We start from the raw sequence: 27,836 nt of genomic DNA on the forward strand, positions 1-27,836 counted from the left end.
CTTAGAAACACAGCAACATTGAAGTTGCTCTCTTGCAAAAGCTGCCTCCTTGATGAACAGCAACACAGTGAAGATTCTTCCCTGAACCAGGGCATTGAATCCATTCTGTTTCCTCTGAAATGTTAAAATTTCCATTTAGGTGGATCTTTGCTTCTTTCAGCAGCCAAAGCAACTTGGATAGACAGGTTGGTGTGGTTTAATGAGCATTTCCACTAAATAAGAGCAGACACTCAGCTTCTCTCTTTTTTCTTTCACGTTATGTCGAAGCACCAGCATGAGATTTGACAGTAAGATAGACATACTTCAACTCTTCTCCCTCCTTTTCCGTTTCCCCTGCATGACCATCTAGATGGTGGATGTCGCTCAGAGGCTGGGGGCTGCCTTGCAGCTCGAAGAGGCCGCAGTCTGGACGAAACCGACTAAAGACTCCAAATCAAAGCAACAAGGAACTACCTCCAGGAAATCGTCCACTGCACCACCCCTGGGGTCTAACCAAGCTCTGGGACAGGCCATGTCTTCAGCAGCCAGCTACGCAAAGACCATGATCCCAGGTACCCCTGCCTATGTCCATTTGTATGCGCAACATCAAACTTCTCTTCTCTACATTCCAGCCATTCATGATGAATTCCTACAAGTGGAAGCTACACACTAACAGTTTAACAGCCTCCCTCCTAGCACATGGAATGGATGTTTTGTCATCTAAGGTGGTTGGCGCCTTAGTGAAATGGAGAGTTAAGGCTAACTGTAGTTAGTTGGCCTTCGTGTGTTGATCCACTGCAGCATATGAATAGGGGCAGGCAAGGAAACAACATCCAGATTGTCTGAATTCCTTTACATTGCTTTAGAAGCTGTAAAATACTCCACTAAGGTTAAAGGAATCTCATTTTGTATAGAATTACAAGCATTGACAGAGAAAGCAAGATAGAAATACTGTACCCTGATCATTGTCTTAGTTTCATCAGGAAGTAATGCAGAAATTCCAGAGGGTGCCCATGTGCATTACTTTAAGGCTAAAATCCTCTACCCTGTTTGAAAGACAGAAGATAACATTATGAAGGAATCCGTGATCGTTTTCTTTTTTCAGGTGCTGGCAGTTCAAATCAGCTACCCAAGGGCCCCTCCTTGCCGATGGAGCCTAAGCCCGCTACAGAGGCTGCTCCTGAAGACGCTACATCTGCTGCAGAGGGGCAGGAGCAAAGTTCTAAAAGTGAGTCCACGGAGCAAGACCAGGAGACCTGAAGAGATGCCCACCAGTTTATGATACGGATCTCTAGCAGAGAACCCCCCCCCCCAGTACACACACACACCGATCCCGTTAAGGTGCCTACGAATTCTGATTGAGGTCCTTCTTTTCTGCATAATTTTCTTTTTCTTCTTTTTCTTTATATTATTAATAATAATAACTTGGGATAAGGTAAGGGATACAGAAGGTAAAGGGGGACATGGGGGGACAAAAAGGAGGGGGAGGAGAAAACAAAATGTACTGACATCCAGTCTTTTCATGTTGCAATATCAAATCGACTTTCTGCTTTTCTACAATTTGATTGCCCTCCAGATTAATTTACATTTACACTCTAGTTTAAATCTGTGTTATTCTAGCACTATCTGGTGACTCAAGCCATTTATATAATTATTCAGTTGCCTTTTGTACTAGACAGTCTTTCAACACTTCTGATAAGATATCGATTTTTGCAGCTTCCCGTATCTTCTCAATAAGTTCCTCTTGTTTCAGTATCACCGATTTCTTCCAATTCTTGGCACAAAGAATTCTGGCTGCAGTGACTATATATAAAACTAAGTAGTTCTTTGTCTTATCTATATTGTCTGGTATAATGATCAGTAGAAACAGTTCTGGGGTTAGTGGAACATTAAAAAGCAATATTTTTTGTAACAGAGTATGTACTCCTATCCAAATTGTTTCGCTACTCTGCAAGTCCACCACATACGATAAAAGCTTCTCTCATGTGCTTCAGACTTCCAACAAACATTTGACACCTCTGTATAAATCTTTGACAATTTTTCCGGAATCATATGCCATCTATAAAACATCTTGTATATGTTCTCCTTGAAATTAACTGATTTTGTGAGCTTTATATTATTTTTCCATATTTGCAACCATTGATCAATATTACATCCTATACTTTGTGCCCACCTAATCATATTCTTCAACCATCTCATCTTGCATTTTAATTTCTAACAAATAATCATACATTTTCTTAATTACTTTATCTTTTGAGCCCAGCAGAAGTTTATCAAATATCGTTTGTTCTGGATAGAAGCCCTCTATTTGATCTTTTCTATACCTAGATTCCACTTGTGCTCTGGACCACCAGTCTATATATATATATATGTTTTGTGTCTCTAACTCTTCTTTAGACCTTAACTCACAATCCTTTTTTAAATAAATCTTAATATGTTAGAAGTTTTGCTTCTATCATGAGATTAGGTTGTGTAAAGGCTTCTATAGGTGATACCCATACAGGTGTTTTTTGGTAAATCTGTTGGATGATCTTTTTCCAAGTCCCTAATAGGGCTCTTCTTATATGCGAGTTGAAATGTTTCTGCTCTTTATCTTTTTCGTACCATAGAAAAGCATGCCAACCGAACTGCAAATCATGTCCCTCCAAATTGAATAATCTATCATTTTCTAAGGTTACCCATTCCTTTATCCAGTCCAATACACAGGATCTATAATACAAAACCCAATCTGGGAGACCAAAACCCGCTCTTTGTTTGGCGTCTTCCATTGCTTTAATTTTAATTCTTGGCTTTTTACCCTGCCACACAAATCTCATAATTATCTTGTTAAGTTCTTGGAAAAAAAATACTGTTTTAATATTATGGGGATTGTCTGAAATAAAAATAGAATGTTAGGTAAAACATTCATTTTAATGGTTGCTATTCTTCCCATCAGCAATAGCTGTAATTTGTCCCATCTCTCCAAGCTAATCTGTACCTCTTTAATCAGCTTCATATAATTGTCCTTGAATAATGTACTCGTTTTCTTTGTGATTTGGATCCCTACGTATGTAACTTTTCTTCTTGAAAGTTAGTCCTTTCTATTAGCTTCTGTTGTTCTTGTTCTCTCATATTTTTAACAAGTATTTTAGTTTTCTTTTGATCCATTTCCATTCTCCATATCACCAAAATTCTTCATAATCTCCATCAGGTCTTCAATTGAGTCCATTGCATCCTTAAAGGTATGACCTCTTTTGCCAACTCTCCATTGATGCTAACTTTTGCCTTTTGCTGGGTACAGATTGCTTTAATTAATTCCAAAAATCTTTCTCCAATTTGTAGCACTTCCAATTGATGTAGCATAAAATTCCAATTCAGATTCTCAAAAGCTTTCTCTGCATCCAAGAATATCATAGCCATTTGCTTTTCTGGGTGGGCTTCATAGTATCCCAGAGTATTTAAGATTATCCTTATATTATTTTTCATCTGCCTTTTTGGAAGAAAGCCCGACTGATCTTGATGTATTGTCTGTATTAAAATTCTTTTCAATCTAGTTGCCAGCATGGTTGCATATATTTTATAATCCACATTCAGTAATGAGATCGGTCTGTAGTTTTTGATTTATTTACCCTCAGTGTTTTCCTTATGTATGAGAGAAATTATCACTTCGGACCACATTGGTGGCAATTCTCCCTTTTCTTCTACAAATTCCAAGAGTTTCTTATATGGTTTAAACAATACATTTTCTAATTCTTTATAATATTCTGCTGGCAGACCATCTGGGCCTGGTGATTTCCCTTTATTTTTATATATATAATTCTGTAATTTCTGCATATGTTAAAGGCTCATTTAAGGACTGCATTTGGTCTTTAGTCAATTTCATTTTATTGTATTTCAGAAAATATTCTTTCTGAGATTCTTTGTCTATTTCCTTTCTATTGTATACATTCTAGTAGAAGTCCTCAACAATCTTTTTTATTCTTGTTTAAATTTCTCAGTCCCTATTTCATCTTTCAATGTTGTATTATTGTTTTCTCCTTCTCTTTCCTTAATTTATATGTTAACCATCTCCCCAGCTTGTTTGCATTTTCAAAAAAAAATTGCTTTGCAAATTTAAGCTTCTTTGCAGTTTCCTCAGTGAGCAATATATTTATCTGGTGTTGTACTAACTTTATCTTCTCTTTCAGTTCTGTATTTGTTGGGTTTTGTTTCAGCTGTAGTTCATCTGAGGCTAATCTATTTTCTAAAATCTTATATTTTTTATGTTTTTCTCTTTTTTGTTTTGATGCAAATCTTAAGGCTGCTCCTCTAAAAATGTTATCTATTTCAGTGGTTCTTAACCTTTGTTACTCGGATGCTTTTGAACTGCAACTCCCAGAAACCCCAGTCAGGACAGCTGGTGGTGAAGGCTTCTGGGAGTTGCAGTCCAAAACTCCTGAGTAACCCAAGGTTAAGAACCAGTGATCTATTTCACCCTGGGATTTTTTTTCCCAAGATCAGATTTTTTTCCCTCTCTCTCAATTTCTCATTGTTGGCCTTGACCAGCCTGAAATTTAAAAGCTAGTTTCACTTTTGAGACAGCAGGACTGGTAAACAAGCTCGCCACTTCTCCACTTCTTTTCGGCCAAATATTTTGCACTTTAGTTTCTCTTTCCACTTTGTAGGACTATTCATACATCAAAGGCTTCCACTTACTTGTCAATTTTCAACACAGTATTTGTTTGTTCTCCTCTCGGGTGTGTGTGTGTGTTTCTCAGTTTCACTGCCCAAGATGGCTCCCACACCCAATCTGTGCTCGGGTGATCACTTCAGAGGGAGGGAATACCAGGTTGCTCCCCAGCTTTCCTTCCTCTGTTGCTCACCAGCTGCTCCAGGGAGACGTCTCCTAGCCTCCCCTTTGGCTCCCCCCATCTCCTGAGGGACCCCCAGACTGGGCAGTTCCAGCTTTCCCCAGGAGCTACCTAGGAGCTGCTGGCAGCACCGCGAGAAGCCCTGCCTTCTCTGCTGTTATGATTTTCTGGTGGCACTGACTTGCCTTCTTGTTAACTTCTCAGAACTAGCCAGCAGTTATGGCTCAAGGCAATTGGAGATACCCAGCGCTGTATTCCTGAAACATTTACTTGATCAGCATTGCCCGTTTCAAGTTGGGCTCAGATACAAACGCTTTAGCCACCAGTTCTGCACTTTCTGCCAATTAAGAAATCTGTGTGACCAACATAAATGAATGACTATCAGATACCTTCTACAACTGGATTGGGTTTATTATTCCAGCTTATTTAGAAAAAAAAAAAAAGAACAGATCTATTTTGTACATCAAGGGAGTTTTCAAAATGTAAATGGTTGGTGAGAGTTAATAAATACTCTGAACCCCCTCCTATATATCTTATTTATTCATAAGTTACTTTGTATTGCATTTCTGCACTTAATGCTGGCCCATACCACAGTCTCAGCATGGCAGATGAATAAAAACAGCCAGGGCTATGCAAATAATAGTTCAGAACACATGCGAAAAGGGGGGAAAAGGTTTCCAACAATGCAAATATCACCAGATCTTGCTTCCTACAAAAGGAATTTGAAGTATGAGGCCTAAGATCTCAGAAGATCGTGAAGGTTCACAATGGTGTATAATAGGACAGGATAGTATCCATGCAGGATTGGTTTTGAGCCCCCTCCCTGCAGATAATAGTGAATTCTATACATAGCATGGGCTCTGGCTCCTTCTAATGGCCAGTTCTAGTAATTACATCATGGAACTATGCATTTCTAGGTTTTTCCATTTAATATTTTCAGACCAGGAGTACCTGAAACTGCACATACTGATCCCACAGATACAGGGGTCCTACTGTATATGAACTGGGCTCATTCAGTACCTTTGCTGGCACAAACATTTCAGCAGTCTCGGATGGAGCTGGTTGCCGTTCCTTCAGTAGCTTATGTCGACTGATGCCCGTGTAATCAAAGATGGACCTATCAGGTTGAAATAGGCAGAGACAGCCCTAGTAATAACCATTAGCATCGAGAAGCAAAGCTTGGGCCTAGGTGTATCTGCAGATTGCACACCTGCTTATGCACAGGGAATGTAACCTAAGGACAGACAGGCATGCCTCCCCAGTGGCAGCAGCTCTGAACCATTTTTATTAACTCGGAGTATAGCTTTCAATTAATTGATAGTCCTAGATTTGCTGTAGAGGACCACACTCCAAAGCAATCTTTTCCGACATTGTAGGTTCCAAGCACTGCATCATCATCAACTAATAGTGTCCCGTGCCTTTAGGATTTTTTTCCTGTATGTATGTTGCATTGTATTTGAATTAGGCCTCTATATCCATAAGCAGTCTCTAAAATCACTGTTAACTAGAACTTGAGCCTGCAGCACATCCTGTACCTCAGCCTGAAGCTTAAACCCTAAATGCAAAGCAACTGTATGAAGTTTTCATGTGGTGTCACTTGCTAAGATAACGATCCCTTAGCAAGGTACACAACACCTCAGAAAAATGCTGGAAATGCAATTTGTTTTGAAACTCTGAACAAATGCTTGAGACTACCCAGCTAAAGGGACCATACTAACCATGTCTTAGTATGATAGTCACACTTTGAAAAACCATGGAGTGTAAAACCAAATGATTACAAGGGGACACCTCTGTAAATACAAAACAACATTTAGTGAAAACACCACCCAAAGTACAGAATATGACCTCTCAAATATTGCCCAGAAATACTTTCTACTTCACAGGAATAATGAAGGCTGAACAATCTGACAATAAAAATTCTGGCAAAATTGCTTTGAAGCATGCTTTTTAAAACTTTTACGTATCATGTCCATTCTGTCTCTGCTGTTATTCAAGTGTAGCTTTCGTATCATATCGCAGGTGACTTTCACAACCGTATGCCTTGGCAACTATCTGCCACCAAAATAACAGATGTTGTGCACATGCTTTGTCCAAGTAAACTAAATCCCCTGGTCCTTTGTTGGGTTTTGGGCTAGCAGGTCCCTGAGAAACTGTGGTGCACCAGAAAGCTGTAGCAATCTGGCTGCTCACGACAGAAACTGCCCTATCTGGAAAAGTTCTTCCCACTTTCATATTTCAAAACGAAACAGTACATAAAGCAGGAGTTTGTGTGTGTGTGTGTGTGTGTGTGTGTGTGTGTGTGTGTGTGTGTGTGTGTGTGTGTGTGTGTGTGTGTGTGTGTGTGTGTGTGTGTGTGTGTGTGTGTGTGTGTGTGTGTGTGTGTGTGTGTGTGTGTGTGTGTGTGTGTGTGTGTGTGTGTGTGTGTGTGTGTGTGTGTGTGTGTGTGTGTGTGTGTGTTTTAACAGAACCCTATTAGCATGAGGTCCTGCTCTTGCACAGACACACAATTATTTCTGGGATTGACTTGTGGCCAAGTGAAGCGGCTTCCATCAGTGACTGCATTCTAATATACATCTGAAAAATTGGCCAAACCCAAATCTACTTGTAATATGGCCTGTGAAATTGGAAAACCAAACAGGAAGGCACCTGCAACTGCACAGAAATTTATCAAGACTCTCATGTTTGGAATATGTTTTTCAGATAATTTTTCAGACACAGTGAACTCCAACTGCATTCTTCTACTTCATAGGTGGGGAAAACAATTCTTCAGAGTCTGCTGGATGAAAAGTTCTATCAGCCCTAGTTACGTTAGCAGACCCTATGGTGTGAGAGGGAGAAGGGGAGTTAACCTCCGCTAACCTGAAGTATATGGAGGAATGGGACAAGTGTACTGATTCTGCTAACCTCCTCTCGCAAGAGTCTTGGTCCTAGAAGCCCTTCCAACAGTCTCAAGGATGAGCCACATGTCTGGCTGCGAGGGACTAATAAACGGAACTGTCTTTGCCCTTCTGCTCTCTCACACAAAAGCAGTGTACTTAACAAAATGCTGCTCTGGTGAACAGTCGCATATGGACACTCCACACCTGGACTCAGGATGACAGAAAAAGTGCACACAGCTGCAAAGAGGCAAGGTTGGGATCTTAGAAACTGCAGCTGGGTAATAAAATGGTTATCAGCGGGAGGGCACTCATTTGAGCGAGGCATTTTCACTGCAAGATGCCAAAGCCATGAGACGCCAAACCATTAACAGGCAGAACCAACTTCAAATACCGTTCACTGCAGAACAGGTGTAAAGAAAGGACCCACCAGGCAATTTTAAATGGGGAAGGAACACAGGAAACTACTTTTGCAAGGCGAGATCTAGCTCATCCAAATACTGCCTACTCAGGCAGCTGCTTTTTAAGCCTCTTCTCTAGTACTTGCTTCCTGATAATTTCAAAATGAATAAGCCAGGTGTTGAATCTGACTATTCAGTAGTGACCTATAATTAAAAACACTGATTGATACTGCTGAGTCCTGTTTTTCAGCGCAGCGCAGAACCAGTGAAGGAGAGACTAGCAGTTCTCCACTGGAGGTTTGTAAACTGAAGGCTACTTGACTTAGTACCCCTGATCAGCCTATGGAAAACACACAAGCACACACACGTGTACACACAGAAAGAGTTTAAGGAATCACTATTTCAATCCAGTGTAAGGGTGAAACTGTAGGTCATTTTACATATCCTATTGTGTGAGGTTCTTTATTTCAACAGACAGTGCAGGGAAAGGAGGGAATAGTCAAACCCCCTCCCCCAAAGCCGCTCTTTGTGGAAAACAGCTTCAGAAGATCCCCAGCTGTGAAATGGCATATGGGGGGGGGGGGGGAGGAAGCTTCCTGGTTCAGAACCGGAGGCCCTGAAACTTGCTCCTTGTGAAAAATATGGGGAATCTCTAGCACAAGGTTGAAAGAAGCATTTAAAGAAACATTTCATTTTAATAAAGCTCACATTTTTTTAGTTTCTCAAATTATGCAAAACCTTCCGTTACCTCAGCTGGTGTGAATGTTAGGTCACATTTTAAAAAAGAAATCTGCAAAACCAGGCTGATCAGATAGTTTTCTGAGTCATTTTACATTTCTAATGTTCTGTGATTCTGAGAGCTTTACAGATAATTTAAGCGAGAAATGGGATACTAAGTCATTGTAACTGAGGATGTCTAATTCAGATTCATCAACATTAATCCCACTCTGAGCAGCTTTCATCACAATTTAATGGCACTCTATGCCTTTTCAGTCCAACCTTTTGTTGAATTCCTCGCAATATTCCTCCATGGGTTTACAATAGCTTTTAAACCTTACAACCATGCTATGAGGTAAGTAAAGCCAAGAAAGAGACTTGTGCCCAAGATCACCTTGTGAGAATTGTATCCGAGGAAAGATTTTAACCCACATTCCTCTTTGGAAGCCCCCCCTCTTTACAGGGCTGTCACCCGACTTTGCCATCATCCTGAAGTCCACTTTCAGATCCTCCAGATGCTACATAATTCTGCTATGTAAAGCAACTGGGAAACATAGTTAAACAAAAAGTCAACATACATGACAGCCCAGGACAATTTCCTGAGCTAAGATGTAATTCTTGCCTGCGGTCTTGTGATTTAAAGTCACCAGCACAAAGTGGCTGTTCTAGTCTGCAAAAGTTGTATGCGGCCATTTATTAGGAGTGAAGGAATCCTTGAAAGGCTTGTGCAATCCATTTCTTTGCTCTGACATTTGCCCTGGTGAACTGCCACTTGTTCCACATTATGAAAAGCAGGGAAGAGCAGCTGTACTGGAAATGCTCATTGGGAGCAATGACTCAGAGGTCACTGCCTAAGGTACAAACACGTCTGCTACTAAGGGGTAAGATAACTTGATATGCAGCTGCCTTGCATTATAAGAGTCTCTGTGTCCGTATAAATTCTTCTGACAGAAGCAATAAAACAAAACAGGAATGAAATTAGCATAAACCAGCCAATGAAGCTCATCTGATAAAATACCATTCTCCCAACCCCCGCTTTATTGACCTAAGCAAAAGAGCACCTAAAATTCAGCAACTTCCCTGGCCACAAAACAACATACAATACCTCTAGAACAGATCTTTGTACTGTGAGCTGGGGAGAGTGCTCCCTGGAGTGCAGAACTTGAAGGCATACACATTTTGATCACTCAACTATCAAACGACTCTTGCCATGGTTGGAATGTGATAAAAAGGGCTAACATGATAAATGTTGCCTTTACTTTTCTGGAAGTAAGACTGAAAGATCAACTCATCCTTCCTGGAATAATTAGACACGGTGGTCTCCTCCTAGGGACCAGCTTTGGAAGTTATTGCAAGTAAGACTGGCTTGCTTAAAGCAAGAGCAGCTTTGTTTCAAGTTGTCACGCTGAGCAAAAGGTGGTCCTTATATTCAACAACTCATACCTCACCACTGAACTGTACATATCCTTGTGGCAAAGCACAACAGCTGGTCTGTGTCTTAACTCTTATTCTTTGGTTCATCTACCAAATACTAACTTTCAATCCACGCCTGCATGGTTCAGATTTTGCAGAGGTTAAGTTGTTTCTGGTCTGCACGAGTTAATGAAGGTAGATTTCTGAATAAAGGAGTCCTTCGGCAGAAATGGCATCACCAAGACCAACGGTCCGCAGCGGATCTTTGCACACCAGAACGGGAGTGTAATAGAATGAGATCCCATCCCTGTGCCATTCCGACACTGGCTCGCCAGGATTTAAGGAAACTCTAGAGCCCTCTTCCATCTTAGAAGTGGCAAACTCCAGCGGTGCCTTAAGAAAGACTCTGCTGGCATCGATGGTTTGGGTGGCGCAAGCTTGCGTTCCTGCCACTCTTGCACCAGCCGCCACAGCTGCCACCTGGTTGGCCCAATACCCATCTACAGTTGCCAGGATGTGATAGGCCAACGTGTGGAAGTGGATTCGAGTAAGATCTGATGCCTTCTGAGAGGACCTCCCATGGTGTTTCAAGATCCAGAAGAGGATATCACTGACCATCGCCACATCTGGGGTCCCATTCCAGGAAGTGAGTGAGGCATAAGGTCCAGAAGCCGCTTGACTGAGGAACAGCAGCTCCTGTTCATTCAAGCCAATGGAGTCCACGAGAGGAAAGACCTGCTAACAGACAGAATTAGTGATAGGTTCGCCTTGGAGAGAACTAATACAGAAAGTCAAGAGTACAACAAGCAGAGCTCTATAGCCGTACAGGAACTTTATAAGTATATAAAAGTAGTGAGTCCCAGCAAGTTCCTGATTAACCCACTTCAAGGTGGAAGGCATAAGTATGCAACTAATTATGATGTTAATTATTCTAGTCTACTCCTAAGCAGGATGAGTGTTAGCTTTTATTCCTATGCTTGAAGAGAGCATTTTAAAATAAAAAAATCAAATGGCCAGCAAATCCATTAGAACTACTAAGTATACCAGATTTATCCCCTCTTCTTCTGCCCAGACAACCTGTAGCATTTTGTTCTTTTTCTTCAAGAAGAAACTGGAAGCTGTGAAGAACTTCTGACCTTGGTGAACAGGTCTTCTAGAAACTTAAACATGAAAGGGTTCTTGTTTTAGAATTTCAAGTGTGCACTCTGGAAGGAGGCTAGAGATTAAGTATATTTTCTCCAGAACCAAGAGGCTACCAAAAGGTATTAAAGCAAAGGGACATCCAGAAATGCTGCCAGTACCTGAATATCAGTGCACATCTCTATCTATCTGGTTTCCATGTCTTAAATGACTTGCTATATAGTTATGCCATCTGAAAGTCTTTGGAACTCATAGTTAGGTAAAGACTGTCCCCCCCCCACATACACACACAAGTCTTTAAAGGACAGTATTTAGTCCATTATTACTCATTAGCCAACAGAACACTCCTAACCAAACTACTTCTCCATATGTTAATGTAATACTGGAAAACACAGCACTGATTAGGTTACTCTCTCTTGCCATCTGCATCCCAGCAACATGCAAATCCACACAAGAGAGAAAACAGTCCACCTCTAGTTAGAAGAGGATCGAAATAGCAAGTGGTGGACCCAACAATGAAAGGTTAACTCCTCCTGCTTGAGAAGGGCCAAGAAAAAAAAAACTTCCAGGTAGGAAGGACGAAATCCCCCTTTCAGTTGCAGAACTTGACTTCAGCCAAAAAGCAATAAATGTGCCATGAGTGGGAGGGTGACTTAACTGGACTCTCTCCAATACCTGGCAATCAAAACATTTTCCATTGGTGCCTCGCTTAACGATTGTTTCGTACAATGAAAAATTCACTTAACGATGGCTTTTTCAGAGTGATCTTGTGCTTCACTTAACGATTTTCCCTATGGGCGATTTTCGCTTAACGATTTTGGGACCATGCTTCACTTAACGATGACAGTTTTAGGTCCCCTTGTTTCGCTTAACTTTTTTTTTACAGCCCTGTTTTTGCTATTTTTAAAATATTCTAAAATGTTTAAAAATGTTTAAAATGCTTGGAATCATTAGTGCACCTAATAAAACCTTCGTTAACTTAATTTGGCTTTGTTCTGAGTCTTTTTGAATTTGTTGTGAATTTTTCCCCCCATTGAAATAGGCTTCAATGCATTTCAATGGGTTTCGCTTAACGTTTTTTCCTATGGGGATTTTTGCTTAAGGATGGTAATCCGTTCCAATTGGAACGGATTATCCGGTTTTCAATGCATCTCTATGGGAAATGGTGTTTCGCTTAACAATGTTTTCACATAGTGATGTGTTTTTTGGAACCAATTAAAATCGTTAAGCGAGGCACCACTGTACAGTATTTCCAATCCTATAATCGCCAGATAAAGGCAAAAGGGGTATTTTGCCACTCAGTTAAATGTCCTCCAGGGCACTGAAAAGTTTAGGGAAGCAGAAATTGCTGCAGCCCTGATGAAATGGGCTATGATTCCAGAAGAAACAGACTTATCCTGAGAACAGAAGGTAAGGTTATATATTTCATCACACACCGTTATCACGCTGTGTGATCATACACAGTGCACCATCAGATACACAGAAACCTCCTTAAAGAATTCTGATGGGTATGTCTAGATTATGCAAGAGATACACGTATGTCTTATGGGACACTAGGATGTCCCCTGGTTGGATGGCATCTGTCATCAACCGAAGAACTGCTATTCCGAACCTCTACTTTCCTCTGAGACCTGTTGATGAACTTGAGGCCTAATGTTGCATGTCAACTGCCATCTGTTTTGGACCCTGTGGCAAACATGGAGGCTGGGTGGCATATATCTCCTGGGACCACTTCAAGATCAGAGGCATCCCTGTTGCTGAGTGAAAAGACAGCTAAGGGAGCAAAAAATAAGGACAGAAAACCTCTTGGGAGAAGAAGAAGCAGACAAGGAGAAGAGACGAACGTGGAATTACTGGGAAAGGAAGAGGGCTCCTCGGAGCAACCCAGGCATCCTGCCATGCTGTGCTTCCAGGAAGACAAAAACTTGCCTTGAAGACCAAAGAAGGCTCTCCTTGGTCCAGGGGCTGGCCATGTTATGGGTCCATTTGTGCATGGTACTGGGTTTCACGCAACCGGGCTTATCAACGAAGGTGTACTGCTTTGGAATGCCATCACAGAAGTACTGGATTCTGAGGGCAAGAGGCACCAAGGTGTAAAACCAGTCCCCATGTGAGAAGTGTCGCTTTGGAGCAGCTGAAAAGACACAGAAGCACTACTTCTTTTTCTCTCATTCCTGCCTAATAATGGAGGGGTAGACACCTGGGGCAGCAAAGGAGAAGCCACCCAATAAGAAAGATGTGGTAGGCAATGAAGAACCGAATAGGCTATTGCTCCTGAAGTTATTCCAGAGCAACCCAGGAATCTTGCACTCCTCATGAAGACACTCAAGACGGAAAGGGTTTATTTTTGCTTTTTTTTTTTTTTGTCCTTGCCTTCTTCAATGGGAGAAGTTAACTTTTGCTATTGGCTCTACTCTATCAATAGTCAAAAAGGTTCATTTATTGGGAGACTATCATGCACCCTCCCATTGTCATTACCTGATGTATGATCTCACTCATGAGTTCCGGGTCTGTCATACTGGCCAGTTCCAGATGTACAGGAACATCTGTGGGAATGTCAGAAATGGAAGCTACAGCCTGCAGAAAGCATGGGGGAGGGATTTATGTTAGGAATAAGTAATAAAAAGAGAATGGCCTAGTTCGCAAATGTATTATTACATATATAGCTGAAGTGGTCAGTTTAAAAAAACTTTATACATTTGTTGTATTTATTTTTATTTGATTTTACTACATTCAGCAATTTGAATGCTATTTACAGGCAAACAAGCAGGATATAAATGTGATTTATTTATTTATTTTTATCATTTATATAAGTAATCTTCTAAAGCTGCAATCTTACACACTTACATCAGGCGTGTTTCTTAACAAGGCTTACTTGCAATTAAGACACTTGGCATGAAAATGAAGTATCTGGTATATTCGAGAGAGCACTTTATATGACGAGAGTATGAATAGACTATAACCCACACCCACATACTGAAGAACTAGATTGGTTTCTATTTGTTTATTTAATCCCCCCAAAAAGGCACCTTGAAAGCAGAGTTCAGGAGGAAACTAAAGGCTCTGGCTCTTACCTCGAGGAGTCTATTCTGTCGTATCTCCTTGGTTTGTCCCTCCATCATATGCAGTCCTGAGAGCACCACCAGGTCTGGATGGAACTCCTCCAGACTAGACACAAATACTTCAAGCATATTCATGGCCCCATTAGACAAGTCATGGGAGAAGATGAAGCGGTTGGCATTTGGAGCTTTTAGCTGTCCCCACTCTTCACCTGAGAAAGAGTCCCCCCCAACACACAATTATGTGGGGTTTCTACATATAGTCCTTTGCATCCCTTAAAGTTGTTATAATATCATTTCATCATGTGGTTAACAGGACAGCAGTAAATTATCCCCTTATTGCAGCATGTAGGGCAGGAACATTTCTTGGCCTTATTTCCCCACACCTCTATTCCACAGTGTGATTTTCTGCACAGAACCCTTTTTCAGGAATTGGGTTCCCTCATCATCATTTTGCTAAAACCACCAATCACCCTTGTCTTCAAAACTGTAGTTTGGAGAGGTGGTATGAAGACAGGAGCGTGGAGAGGGGAAGTAAACATGGTGGGACAGAGAATGAAAAGGGCAGAGAAACTGGCAGGGAAAGGGGGGGTGTCTTGTGGGAAAATATGGCTCTTTTCATCCTGTGAGTGGATAAGCTGGAATAAAAGAAGTTGAATGTGTGGATGTTCAGTGCAAATAGTACCATTTTGAACCATGAAGAAGTGTGTGTGTATGTGTTCTGTTCTGTCACTGTAAGTCAGAACCAACTTATAGTGACCCTAATAAGCTTTTCAAGGTGAGTGGGATATTTAAGGAGTGGCTCTATCATTTTCACTCTCCGAGTGAGTTTCCATGGCCAAGTGGAGATTCGAACCCTGTTCTCCAGAGTCCTAGTCTATCCACTAAACCACATAGGGACCCCGGAGCAGGAAACTTGAAATCACACAATCTGGGCAAGTCCTCAATATGTTTTGAGAAAAAGCCAGCAAGCATTTCCTCTCACTGCAATGTAAGACAACTAAATCAAAAATAATTCTTGATTCTTATCATTAAAGACAAGAATTTATAATTAGATCGAAGGAATCCCGGGACATGGGCTTCCTATGGATCCTTTTTTGGGGGGGGGCACATGAATTTGATTAGCTAATTTTTAGCATGCAAACACACTGCTGTCAAATACAGTAGAAACACTGCAGCAAATAGGGGCAGAAGAGCATTGACAGGGCTCTGGATCAAATGGAAAGCAAAAGTTCTCAAAACACATCAGCTCCTTCTTCACCTAGCAACCTACACAGCCACAGGAAACACAGCAGTACTACCAGATTAAACTCCAACACTGGCATCTGCTGCAATTGATAACTGAGATGGCTCTTAACATCCCTTAACATCACAACTTGACACAGGAATAATCAAGCTGGAGATACATTAGGATTTCATGTGTTACTATTGTGACATCTAAGCAATTTTTTTAAAAAAAATCCACACACTTGCAAAACTGGGAAGTTACTGAAATCTGCCAAAACAAATGCAGTCCTCTTCGGCAAGCATCCTAGACACTTCAAAAAGAAAGGATTAATCCACTCTCAAACCTTGAGAACATTCAGTAATCATCAAGAGACATGAAGAATGCTTCCCTAGGGAAAAATATACTGTGAAGACAAGCACTACACATTATAGTCTTGTTTAGAACAAGAAACGCTTCCAAGGCTCCAACAAGAATATCTGCAATATTAACATTCCCCTAAGAGGGCTCTCTGCCTCATCACTAAAATGCTACCCCATTGAAGATAAAAAGGCATTAATTTAAATGCTTGAAACTTCTGCTGCTTGAAAAAGAAAACACAAAGCTATCCTTAAAGTTATCAGAATAGACTAATACTTTCCCCCTGCTGCCCCCCGCGATGACTGCAATTTCTTCAAAACCCAGCTCATGTTTATGTTCTGGAAGAAACATGTAGCAGTGTAATGTTTTCAGGTTTTTGTTCGGAGCTTACAATTCAACACCAAATACAACAATCCTGGGCATTTCCTCAAACTTTCTCGGAATCGGGGATTAGTTCCCCAATTCAGCTATCTATCTATTTATTTAGGAAATTTATATCCCACCCTATATCCTGAGATCTCAGAATACAACAAGAACAACATAAAACAATTTAATATTTTAAAAGCATTGAAAACCATTTAAAATATTTTTTAAAAACTTATACACATTAAAACAACAGCAGCAGATGAGCTTCTATTGCCTTTCAAAGTAAGATCCTTAATCCCCAAAGGCTTTGGTGTATAACTATGTTTTAACTTGGGAGCGAAATGAAGTAAATGGCAGTGCAGCCTCTATGGGAAGAGAATTCCATCCTGGAGGTATTACAGTGGAGAATGCCCTCCTTCAGGTCTCTTGAAAACAGGACCCAGAAAAGCCCTGTGATCAGGCAGGTGTGTATAAGGAATGTGTTCCCTCAAGTATTGACATCCCAAGCCACTTAGTGCTTTGTAAATCATCATCAACACCTTGGACTCAGATAAGAAGTGCACTTGCAATCAGTGTAATTCTTTTAGAGCTGGTGTCATACGGGCTGTGAAAGGTGTTCCTGATAGCAGTCTGGCAGTTGCATATTGCAGCTCTGTCATTTCCAAGAGCAGCGGTACTTAAGTGCATTAAAGTGGTCTAACCAGGAGATTACCAGTCTTGAAAGATGGTAGCCAAGTTGTCCCTGTCAAGGAATAGTTGTAGCTGGTTAGTCAATGAAAGACAGCCCCCAGGTATCCTGAACACTATGCTCCTCTGAGCCTCGACCGACAAAGATGGCTGAAGGAGTACTCCCAGACTCTGGAAGTGCCACCTCCTCTGAAGGTTAGTCTACCTAGCTCTCAGATATGGGAATCACTGAGCAACAGAGCCTACGTCTCCCTTTGATTCAATTCCAGTTCACAGGCCATTATCCAGTCCGTTACAGCCTCCAAACAGCAATTCAGCACATGAATAGCCTCAGCTGGCTGCTAACAAAGAGGAGAGTCGGGTGTCATCAGCATACTGATGGCACTAAACCCCAAAAGTGTGAATGACTTCTTGCGGCAGCATTATATAAATATGGAACAGCATGAGCTTAATTGCCATAGAAATCCCCAATGGCCACCCTCTTGAAGGGTCCCAGCTATACAAACAGAATAAATGCAACAGTGTGCTGCCTATTCCCATTCCACAGAGCCGGTCCAAGAGATATTACGATCAATGGTGTCAAAATTTGAGGAAAGATGCGGGAAGACAAAGTGGTCTTCACTCTCCTGTCCTTACTCTGGAGCATATCACTGCTCAGGGCAACAAAGTCTGTTTTCAATGTCATTCCTAGTCTGAAATCAGACTGAAACAGGACCACTGATTAAAGGTCAATCAGTGCAGAATACCTGCAATGTCAAGGTGCATGTGATTGGTACATGATCAAAAGTCATGGACTCCCTCAAATGGCAAACAACAACAACAACAAACAAACCACTATAACCAGCCTATAACCAGAGGCAGTTTGCTACTGCTGATGGTATCATCATTGCACATGCTATATTGTGCAGCAGGATTTCAACCCGTGGCAAGCAAAAGTATTTTTATGAAAAATGTGTGACACATTACAGTGGTGCTTCGCATAGCAACGTTAATCCGTGCAGCAAAAATCACTGCTAAGCGATTTCGTCACTATGTGATTTTAAAAAGCCCATAGAAATGCATTAAAACCTGATTAATGCGTTCCTATGGGCAAAAAACTGACCTTAAAGTGAAAATCCTCCATACGACGGCCATTTTCACTGCCTCTAAAGCGAGGAATTGGCGTGAAAACACAGCGGGCGGCTATTTTTTTTACCTGCCGGCCATTTTGAAATCGCTGATCAGCTGTTAAAAAATCATCGCTTTGCAATGATCAGTAAAGCAAAACAGGGAACCGATCGTCGCAAAGCAAAAAAACCGCATAGGAAACATCGCAATGCGATCGCTTTTGCGATCACAAAAAGTTCATCGCTATGTGGTTTCGTCGCTAAACAGAGCGCCCGTTAAGCGAGGCACCACTGTAGTTCCACTGTGAATTTATTCTGCCTTTTGTAGAATTTTACAGAACATGCTCAGCACTTGCTTTAATTTCTCCCTCTCATTCAAACTTCAGTTTTTAAACTTAAGTTCACATAGCAGACATTTTTAAGGATGCGATCGTGCAAATTTTCAAATTTGGGGTTAGAAAAGGGGGGTTTGTCTTATACATTGGGTCATCTTATAAACAAAAAAAATGGTATAATGATGAAGAAGATTTGTACCCCGCACCAGATGGCAACTAGGCCACTCTGGGCAGCTGGCCACTCAGGGATACATGTATGTTTAAATGGTTTACCTTCCCTGGAGTCATTCTTCATATTTTGACATTTTAACACCTAGGTACTTTCTCTATCCAAGTTCAAAATACGAATTTTCATGTGATGAACTTCTTTCTCTCAGTATGATGCAGTGCAACCTCTCATTGTAGTACAACCACTTCAATGCTAATTGTAAATGGCAGGATATTTCATTAAAGAATTTATCAGGTTTCCCAAACAAACTGAATAACTGAAATGCATCTTCCAATGGGTTAAACATGCACTTTAGAATATATTATTCACAATAAAAGGATTCATTTTTACTGCAACGAGATCAGTTCAGTATTCCACCTGTAGTATTATTATGCATCCAGTGCACTATCTTCTCAGAGGGGATTCTTATCTCGCAGCTCTCTTCCAAATAATTCCACATCTGTGAGTATACCAGTTTATATTTGTAGCTTTCCAAACATATACTTTACCAAAAACATCCTGAAAGGCAACCGGAAATTGAATTTCCTAGGATTACCTTACAACATTTGTAACATTTTAATGTGAAACCAGTTATGTAATCATGTAACACACTTGGAAAAAGTTGAATAATTTTAACCTGTCATTCAACACAAAAAGATACAAAGCTATAGACCGTAACTTTGTATCTTTCCATGTTGACCAAAGTAGATCTCTTATTTAATGGATCACCTATTTTTGAATTAACGTTGTTCGTATACTACTTAGAGGCAATACACCCACTTTTACTAGGTGTTTGCAGTCCTTACGTGCATTACCTCAATCATCCTTACAACCACAATGTGAAAATAAACTATAATCACCCTCCCATTGCATCTGAGGCTGAGAGACACGCAGTGGGTTCGCTATAAAGGACAAAATATATGGCTTAACAGGTAAGACAACTCCTTTCATAATCTTATTAATATCTAATGAATCAGTGGGGCTTTCGTCATTTTCCAATGGATCGTACCTGCTCGATATTCCAAAATAAGGTGGAATTCGTCCAGTTCTTGCATTGATTCAGGAGGGACAATAACATTTTCATCAAGCAGTTCATGGAGTTTAGGACCAATTGGGCCACACAGCAGAACCTACATGGCAAAAAATTTAAAATACCTTATAGTTAGTTTCCCTTTCTAATGAAATACAGAGATATGGACCTCTCCAACACAAATTAATCCTACACATTTAAATATATTTGTGTTTCCGTCTTGATCTTATACAGATATACTAAGTGCACAATTAAAGTGCACCTTACTTTTATGATTAGAACATTTCAGATTAGAATACCTATACCTAACAGGTTTCTGGAAACTCTCAAGACCTTTCCAAAAGAACATTTCATCTCAAAGTGTGGAGGGGGGGGTGGGGTGGGGGGGGGGTGGCAGCAGCGAAGGAAGTTATTTAGCAAGCACGGTGCCAGCACTGGCAAGCAGATGAGAAAGAGGAAATATATTTTTGTTCTTTACTACTAACAACAGTAATAAATACTCCATGTTAACTACTGACAACAAGAACTGGAAAATGTACGTACTTGCATTCTATGCCATCTGATACCCAACCTTACCAGAACTGATTTCAACTCTGCTCTTCTTCAAGGCACTAAAATGTTAGAAACAGGCCCCTGAAGAAGGCTCAGCCTCAGAAAATGCTGCCATCTTAGTAACACTATTTTCACTTGCATCGGTACTGCTGCATTCATTAGACGGCAAGATCTTTATCAGTCAATGTTGCTGCAGCTGCTTCTCCTTTCAGCTCATGAGAAATGCAGGGCTGAGGGATTTTTGTACTGAAGATGCTGAACTTTCAACACCTCGGTCTCTTGCCCTGGGAACAAACCTAGCAGGTTTATGAAACACCTCCAGAGGGCTCCAATATGTCTACATGGTAGGAGATCGAATTTCTAGGCTCCATCAAGCCACAAAACTCACCTAAGCTTGCACTAGTCATTCTCTCAGCTTGACTATCTCACAAGGCTACTGTGAAGATAAAAGCAGGGAGGAGGAGAGCCATAGATATTGTCCTTAGCTCAATGAGAGAAAGGCAGGATGCAGGTGCAAGAAATGTTGAACTTCTCCCTTCTGTCATATTAATGGCTTTAATCCATGTATCTGCATCCCAACTGAAACAAAAATCAATTTATCTGTTTTCATTCATACTTTGTTATCCTTGCTCTACAATAATCCCAGATTTGAAATTAGACTTCCTTGGGACAAATAGCTATTGTTTGCATATGTTAGTACACAGCACAATGTACACCAGCATCACTACATGGATAGTGGCTGAATAGTACAAAGAATTCCAGATGCTTCCCAATATAGTTGGACCCCTAATGTTTATTCTGTTGTGAGACTTGGCAAAACCAACATTAGTCAGGGAGAACACTGGATGCCTTTTGATATGAGAACTGCTGGATAGCTCAGTAGTTTGGGCATCTGGTTGCAGAGCTAGAGGTTGGGAGTTCGATTCCCCACTGTGTCTCCCTGACAGGAGTTGGACTTGATGATCCATAGAGTTCCTTCCAGCTCTGCAGTTTCAGGATTATATGATTATGATGACAAATATGCATCGTAAATACAACGTAAGAGGTAGTGAGTAAGAACTCTTCCCACATTCTAAACAGTTAGTGAGAGGTTATTTAAGGCCTTGCTTCTGATTGCATTTCACTTCATATGTCTGTTTACATTTGCTCACTGAAAGCATCTTCCCACATTCTCTTCCTGCGCTCTAAATGCTATTTTCTTCACCATGTAATGCTTACCATAGTCAGTGGTCTGATTTATATATTAGAGTAACACATTTTAACATGTGCCTGCATCATTCAGCTAGAGATGCTGAGGGTTAGTACCAGTTACAACGTCATAAAGAAATCCACACAACTGTCCTAGTTTATACAGCGGCACTTATTTCACACATCATTCTGCAAGATCTTGCCTGTGTGTTCTTCAGGGCCTTGCAAAGAAGCATAATCAAAACAAAGCCACAGCAGGGCCTCAAGAGACAGCAACTGAAATGTACAACAAATGGTATTTATAGCATCTGCAGGACATGAACCGATATGGTGAAAAACCTTTCTGTATTAGGATTGTATGTGCACTGGGTAAGCAGGGGAAGACCAAGCAGATATTATTCGCAGGTTCTGTAATATGAAAATCAATGAGCAAATTAAATATAAAGTTATAAACAGATCAATGAAGTCTGTTGTTGCCAACCTTACCTTAAGATGTGGATTAGCTGCAATTTTCTGGCCAATGAGAGCAGCATTACCTCCCACATATAACTGTAAAACAGTTGAAGCACACATTTGATCTGCAATGTCAACACTGACAGAACTACAGTCCTTTGCATAGTTTGATATCTGCACAGTCAAGAATATAAATATCTAGTTCTCTGTGGAATAACTATGTCTCATAATTAGAAATGAGCACAAACTGCTGGTTTGGTGAGATGTTTCCCAGTGAAACAACTGAACTACGGTTTGGCACCCCACCCCCTTCAGAGGGCAACCCCTCAGTGGCAGCACTTAGCCAGTCCCCCCCAATATTTGCTTCCTAGAAGACTTAAAAAAATGGAATCGAATGTTGGACATGCCCCATGCTGCCCACCCGACTTCAAGGAAGTCTCCAGACTGTGCCTTTTTTACTAACTCTCCAGAGACAGAGAATGGCAAACCTACAGAAGCTAAATAATCAAACAGGAAAGCAACAAAGAAGTTATACTGCCTCAACCACTTTGTAGCACAGAAGAGATCTTAGATATTAGCACTATGTAATGGGTCACAGAGGCATGAAATTTGTTTCAAACTAAGCAATGTACCTGTGCCCCAGGATACTCAGAAGCAGTCTGTGCAATCTGATGGAACAACTGTGCATTACTAAAAAAGCGTTCTGCAGCAGCTCCTTTCCCCATAAAGTAGGTGAATGCTTCTTTTAGATCTGTTGCGGAATGCAGGACTGAATGGTCTTGTCCAGTCCCAGAATCTAGGCCAAGGGCCTGCAGCAGCTTTACTCCAGAAAGGACCACATCTACACAGGCATTGACTCTGTATGAAGAGAATAAAAAGGTACAGTTTAGGTCATCTCTAATGTACAAAGTGTAACAAAAAAGAGTGGTCGCAAGACCAGATAGGGGGGATATATGGTAAATAAAATAAAATAAAATAAAATAAATAAAAATTCTCTTGCACATGCTTTGAGCAAATAACTGAAGATTTTAGCAGAAAAAGGCAGGAAATCCTTTTGGTACTCCTTACTGACTTGCAGTGTAATCCATGCGACTTTGTCGTTGTTTAGTCGTTAAGTCGTGTCCGACTCTTCATGACCCCATGGACCAGAGCATGCCAGGCCCTCCTGTCTTCCACTGCCTCCTAGAGTTGGGTCAAATTCATGTTGGTAGCCTCGGTGACACCGTCCAACCATATCGTCTTCTGTCATCCCTTTCTTCTCTTGCCCTCACACTTTCCCAACATCAAGGTCTTTTCCAGGGAGTCTTCTCTTCTCATGAAGTATTGGAGCCTCAGCTTCAAGATCTCTCCTTCCAATGAGCACTTAGGGTTGATTTCCTTCAGGTATCCTTCAGTGGCAGATGCCTTATGTTAGCAATCTGGTCTCTAGTTCGACTGCCCCTCTGAAATCCAGCTTGTACTTCTGGGAGTGTTCGATCTACATACTGCTGAAGCCTACCTTGTAGGATTTTGAGCATAACCTTACTAGCGTGTGAAATACTCTTGCATGAAATATCATGCGACTTACTCTCAAGTAAAGATGTACAACATTGCAGCTTTCGCAAATTACTAAACATCTGACTTTTTGTACATTCAACAGTTGAAAATCAGGAGCTTTTTGTATATCTGCATTAATTCTGCTACCCTTCCTAGTCTCTTTCTTCCAATTTCTTGCCTGCATTCTCCAATTTGGATTGATGATAATAATATTCTGGGAACTACAGAGCTTGAAAGTACCCCCCCACACACAGAGATCATGGAGTTCAGCTCCTGCCAAGGTGGCACATGGGGAAACTCCCAAACTCTCACACCACAGCCAGATACTTAAACCACTGAGCTATCTAGTAGTCATTAAAAAAACTTCTAAACTGTCTCACTTCCTTCATTATCAATGTTAAAGTTGTGTAGTTCTTCTGTAATCATGATTTTTATCTTCTTAATCCTTCTGCTTTGGCTGGTTCTTATTTCACTTTCACTAAAAGTCATTTCAGGTCATTGATCAGAATAATCACTAAATCTATGTAGAGATGTTTTCTGTTTTCAACAACAACAACATTTGCACATTACAGCTTTAAAAAGATTTTAAACCTGCAGTGTACAACCTGTTTTTCCCCTAACAACCAGGACTTAAAGCAGCTGTGATTCAATATGACCAACTGATCTCAAAGTTACTTCTGAGTAGCGATATACAGAACTGCACTGCAAATTTCATATGCAAAGAGAACTATGAGCCTGATTTAATTAAGAATAAATGCAAGCTCTACTGCTAATGTCACTGGCCAGAATTTATTTATCTTAAAGGAATAGCAGTCTGATCACTTACACCAGTGAACATAAGCAACATTCTGGCCATGGAATGTTGCTTTGAGTACATGCAAAATTCTTCTTCACCGCCATAAATTTATTTATTTATTTATTTAGAAAGAAAGTTGGACTCCTAATCTCACCTTTTTGGATCTTTCAGGCACTCCTCAACCAGCAGCTAAACTTGGCAGTGGAAGCACTAATCTTTCTATGGTGATAACTTTAAAACTTTAATCCAGGAAATCCTCAGAATTACCAGGTCCAACAATGGCAGACCACCTTCTGCACAAGACAACTTGTCCATCACTACTTGATTGTCCCCTCCCATGTGCAATGATGTGTGAGTATGTTAGGTTTTCTCCTAACCAACAATATGCACCAAAACACGTTCCATGGAATGTCCTGCAGAGGGAACGTGCAAGGCTCTTCGGCAGACAAGATGGAGGGAAGTACTCAGAGCGGACACTTAGGTAACCAACAGAGTAACACGAGACAGCCACTTACCCAACAGCAACTCGATTCCACTGCTTGGCTGGTTGGGTAATAAGTGCATCCCAGGCAGCTGCCATCCTGCTCTCTGGAGATGGAAGACCACCCCGGACGTTGTACAAGAAGACACCTGAGAGATACTCCAGCACTGAATCTGGAAGCTCAGGGTCCAGCAAGAAAACGTAGCCTGTAGCAAGGGCCAGCAAGGCCACACACACCGATTTGTGCCACATGCTGATCCTCAGAAGCTGAGATTAAGAATGCACCGTGGTGAGAGATTTATATGGTGATTTTCTCCAATCCTGGCAGAAACAGAAAATTGCTTTCCTCCATAATTCCTAGTTCCATTGATTCTTCTTCACCACCTATAAAGAAATATTTAAACAGGAGCAGTATGAGTTTTTCAAACTGATCTAGATGCAGTTCTCTAGCCTTTTTCTCCCCTTTGTTTCCCCCACCCCTTAATTTATTTTTTTAAAAATTATACCTCTTTCTTTTTCAGATCTTCCTTTCTAAGCTGCAACATTATCTACTTATCTACAATATCTACTTAACTTCTGTAAAGCAACAAATTATAGGAATTGGGAACCTGGCTACAGAACTAGGATTATGTGAGGGACAGGTCCGGTCTTAAGGGAAGTGATGAAAAATCTCCCACTACCATCATCAAAGTCCAGGAACCTCTAGGGACTCCACCTCATTACTTTTTCAGAGAGGTTCCAGATTTTTCTGAGGTCGAACCACTGGGTCCATCAGGACTGTCTTGTTCCCTTCCAAATGTTGATGAACCAATTCCCATCAGCCCCCTACCAGCTAGTGGAATTGTGAAAGATTATGAAACAGCTATGTCTGATGAGCCAGAGGTTCATTTTTAAAAAAATTGATTTCTATCAAGTCTTCCAACTAATGAACTTCATATGTCCCTCAACCCCCCCCCAAACACACCTCTTTTCCCCACATTATCCTCACAAAATCCCCTGTAATTAATGAATTAAAATATTTTTACCCTGTCTTTCTCCTTTAAAAAAAAAGGACCCAAGGTGGCTTACATTAGTAAAGCCAGTCACTGAGGGAAAGCTTGCAGAAGAGAAAGGTCTTTTGCCTGCTGGCGGAAGGACATCAAAGATGGGGCCAGCCTGGCCTCCAGTGGGAGGGAGTTCCAGAGTCTGGGAATAAAAACCGAGAAGGCCCTTTCCCGCGTCCCCATCAAATGCACCGGTGAAGGTGGTGGGATTGAGAGAAAGGCCTGCCCTGATGTTCTTAACAGGCAGGCAGGCTCAGAAAGGGAGACACAGACTTTAAGACAGCTTGGGCCCAAACCCTTTAGGGATTTAAAGGCTAGAAGTGCAGTCTAGGGCTGCGCTGATGAACTCCAACTCCCATCAGCCCCTACCAGCCAGGCCAATAACAAAGGCCTGTTGTGTCTGGAGGGCCATTTTAACCAATGGCTTAAATTTCTATCCACCCTTTCAACTGCAGAATTTCATTTCTTCTCTCTTTCTCTCTCCTCCCCTCCTATGAACCTGCCTCTCCTTCCCGTACTATCCTCACAACAACCCCGCCAGGTGGGCCAGGGCCTGGCCTAAAGTCCCTTAGGGAGCCTCACAGTTGAGGGAAGGGGCCCAGGGAGCTGCTCTAACCACTACACCGCCCTGCCGTGTCCCCCCCCCCACCGGAGGCCTCCAGCCAGAACCCTCTTCCTCCAGGACCCGACCCCTTTCTTCAGGCAAAGCATGTGGGGCAGGGGCCTTCCCCCCGCCGCCCCACAAACCTAGGCCGCCTGAGGCTCTCCTTGACTCGCAGGGGCTCCAAAGCGCGGGCCCGCTTTTACCTCAGCCGAAGGAGAGGCCCGGCCGGGTGGGTTCCCGCTCTCCCTCAGGCCCGGCTTAAGGCTCCTCTCGGGAAACAGCCGCGTGTCTGGCAAGGAGGAGCCATCCCTCCGGGGTTGACGGAGCCCGCGCCTTCCCCACGACCCGCCTCTCCGCCCCCTCCTCCCGGGCCGGGTAACGGCCACGTCTCCCTCAGGAAGGCCGCCTCAAAGAGGGAAAGGCCTCTGCTACGCTATCTCCGTAGGCACCGAACGCTGTGACGCGGCCTGTCCCGCCGTAAATTCGATTGGGGAATAACGCAGCGCCTCTACGGAAACATCGTTAACCGTCTCCGTACGGCTGCTTTAGCGCCACAGGGCGGGCGCTCTCCGTATCGCGCAGCAGCCTTTGGAGAATGAGGGTTAAGGCCTCGGAGTCTTGCCAGTTATCTGCCAGTCAAATGGAACAGACCAAAAGCAAGAACAAAGGGGGGGGGGGGAAGAAGAGGCGAAGAGGTTTGTGAAAGGCTCGACAAGTGGAATGCGCTGAGAATAGAGGAAGAGAAACGCCCTCCGTGGAAGAGAATAGGCTCGGGACAAACCATCGGGGCAGAGGGGGGTGGAAAGGTCGTGGAATGTACCATGAGGGCCTGCCATGGGAAGGCATGCATTGTTATATCATGGATATTCTCTCTCTTCTGCTGTGTAAACTCGGTTTATAGACGGTGCCCTTGGCTTGGAAGATATGGGAGCGAAGAGATAGGAAATGCTATCATCGACTGATGGATTTATGATACCTTTAATCCTGACTCTCTACCACAAAAGTCTTGGAGAAAGCTGAAAAACTAAGGATTGCTCTGTTTTAATTTCCAGGAGGCTCCTCTGTAACCCTTCAAATCATTCAAACAAAACAGAAAAAAAGAACAGAACAACCCTATTACTGGATAAACACACACACACACAGGAAAACATAAAATGCACAGTGAGAGAGAAAGAGAGAGAACAGTAAAAACTTCAAAAAGCTGCCTTGAGTGCTTTTTAAGGAGAAATATTTTAAATAAACAAATAAAGCTCTTCTTGTATCTTAAAAGCTAGTCAATTTCATTCGGCTTAAATTACAACCTTCTAGGCAACCTTCCTTCTGCTATTTTTTTCAGCCTAGGCTACTTTACAGTGGACCCTCCATTTACGGAATTGATCCGTATTGGAATGGTGGCCGCAGGTCGAAAAGTCTGTAGGTCGAGGCTCCATTGACCTACAATGCATTGAAAAC

The 27,836-nt window shown here is 41.8% G+C and overlaps 2 protein-coding genes across 7 annotated transcripts in view; one reads left to right on the plus strand and one right to left on the minus strand.

Annotated features, from left to right (window-relative positions):
• BBS4 (Bardet-Biedl syndrome 4) overlaps positions 1–5,335 on the plus strand; it is a 44,136-nt gene extending 38,801 nt beyond the window's left edge. For all 3 annotated transcript variants that reach the window (XM_072981953.2, XM_072981956.2, XM_072981954.2), the window contains exons 15-16: positions 350–551; positions 1,085–5,335. In XM_072981953.2, coding sequence (XP_072838054.2) covers positions 350–551; positions 1,085–1,239 — 357 coding nt within the window. In that variant the 3' untranslated portion in view covers positions 1,240–5,335. The remainder of the gene's footprint in view (positions 1–349; positions 552–1,084) is intronic.
• Positions 5,336–8,760: 3,425 nt separating this feature from the next.
• Positions 8,761–26,727, minus strand: ADPGK (ADP dependent glucokinase). 4 transcript variants are annotated; one of them, XM_020803707.3, is made up of 8 exons: positions 26,588–26,727; positions 24,772–25,121; positions 22,557–22,782; positions 21,958–22,020; positions 19,711–19,831; positions 14,430–14,626; positions 13,834–13,932; positions 8,761–10,950 (listed from the first exon to the last, which is right to left on the minus strand). In XM_020803707.3, the coding sequence occupies exons 2-8, from the start codon at positions 24,987–24,989 to the stop codon at positions 10,402–10,404; spliced, it is 1,473 nt and encodes a 490-aa protein (XP_020659366.2). In that variant the 5' UTR covers positions 24,990–25,121; positions 26,588–26,727; the 3' UTR covers positions 8,761–10,401. The 4 variants fall into 4 exon arrangements, with proteins under 4 accessions (XP_020659366.2, XP_020659362.2, XP_072838059.1 ...); XM_020803703.3 differs by having other exon boundaries at positions 8,761–10,953; XM_072981958.2 differs by lacking the exon at positions 26,588–26,727 and adding an exon at positions 25,806–26,272 and having other exon boundaries at positions 8,761–10,953.
• Positions 26,728–27,836: the final 1,109 nt, after the last annotated feature.

The sequence above is a fragment of the Pogona vitticeps genome, chromosome 12 (assembly GCF_051106095.1).
Source record: "Pogona vitticeps strain Pit_001003342236 chromosome 12, PviZW2.1, whole genome shotgun sequence".
Taxonomy (NCBI): Eukaryota; Metazoa; Chordata; class Lepidosauria; order Squamata; family Agamidae; genus Pogona; species Pogona vitticeps.

Coding starts and splice junctions, on each gene's coding strand:
- ADPGK (XM_020803703.3), bottom strand. CDS start 24,989: ATGTGGCACAAATCGGTGTGTGTGGCCTTGCTGGCCCTTGCTACAGGC. Junction 22,021..22,556: donor CTGAGTATCCTGGGGCACAG/GTACATTGCTTA, acceptor ACTGTTTTACAG/TTATATGTGGGAGGTAATGC. Junction 13,933..14,429: donor GACAGAATAGACTCCTCGAG/GTAAGAGCCAGA, acceptor TGCTTTCTGCAG/GCTGTAGCTTCCATTTCTGA.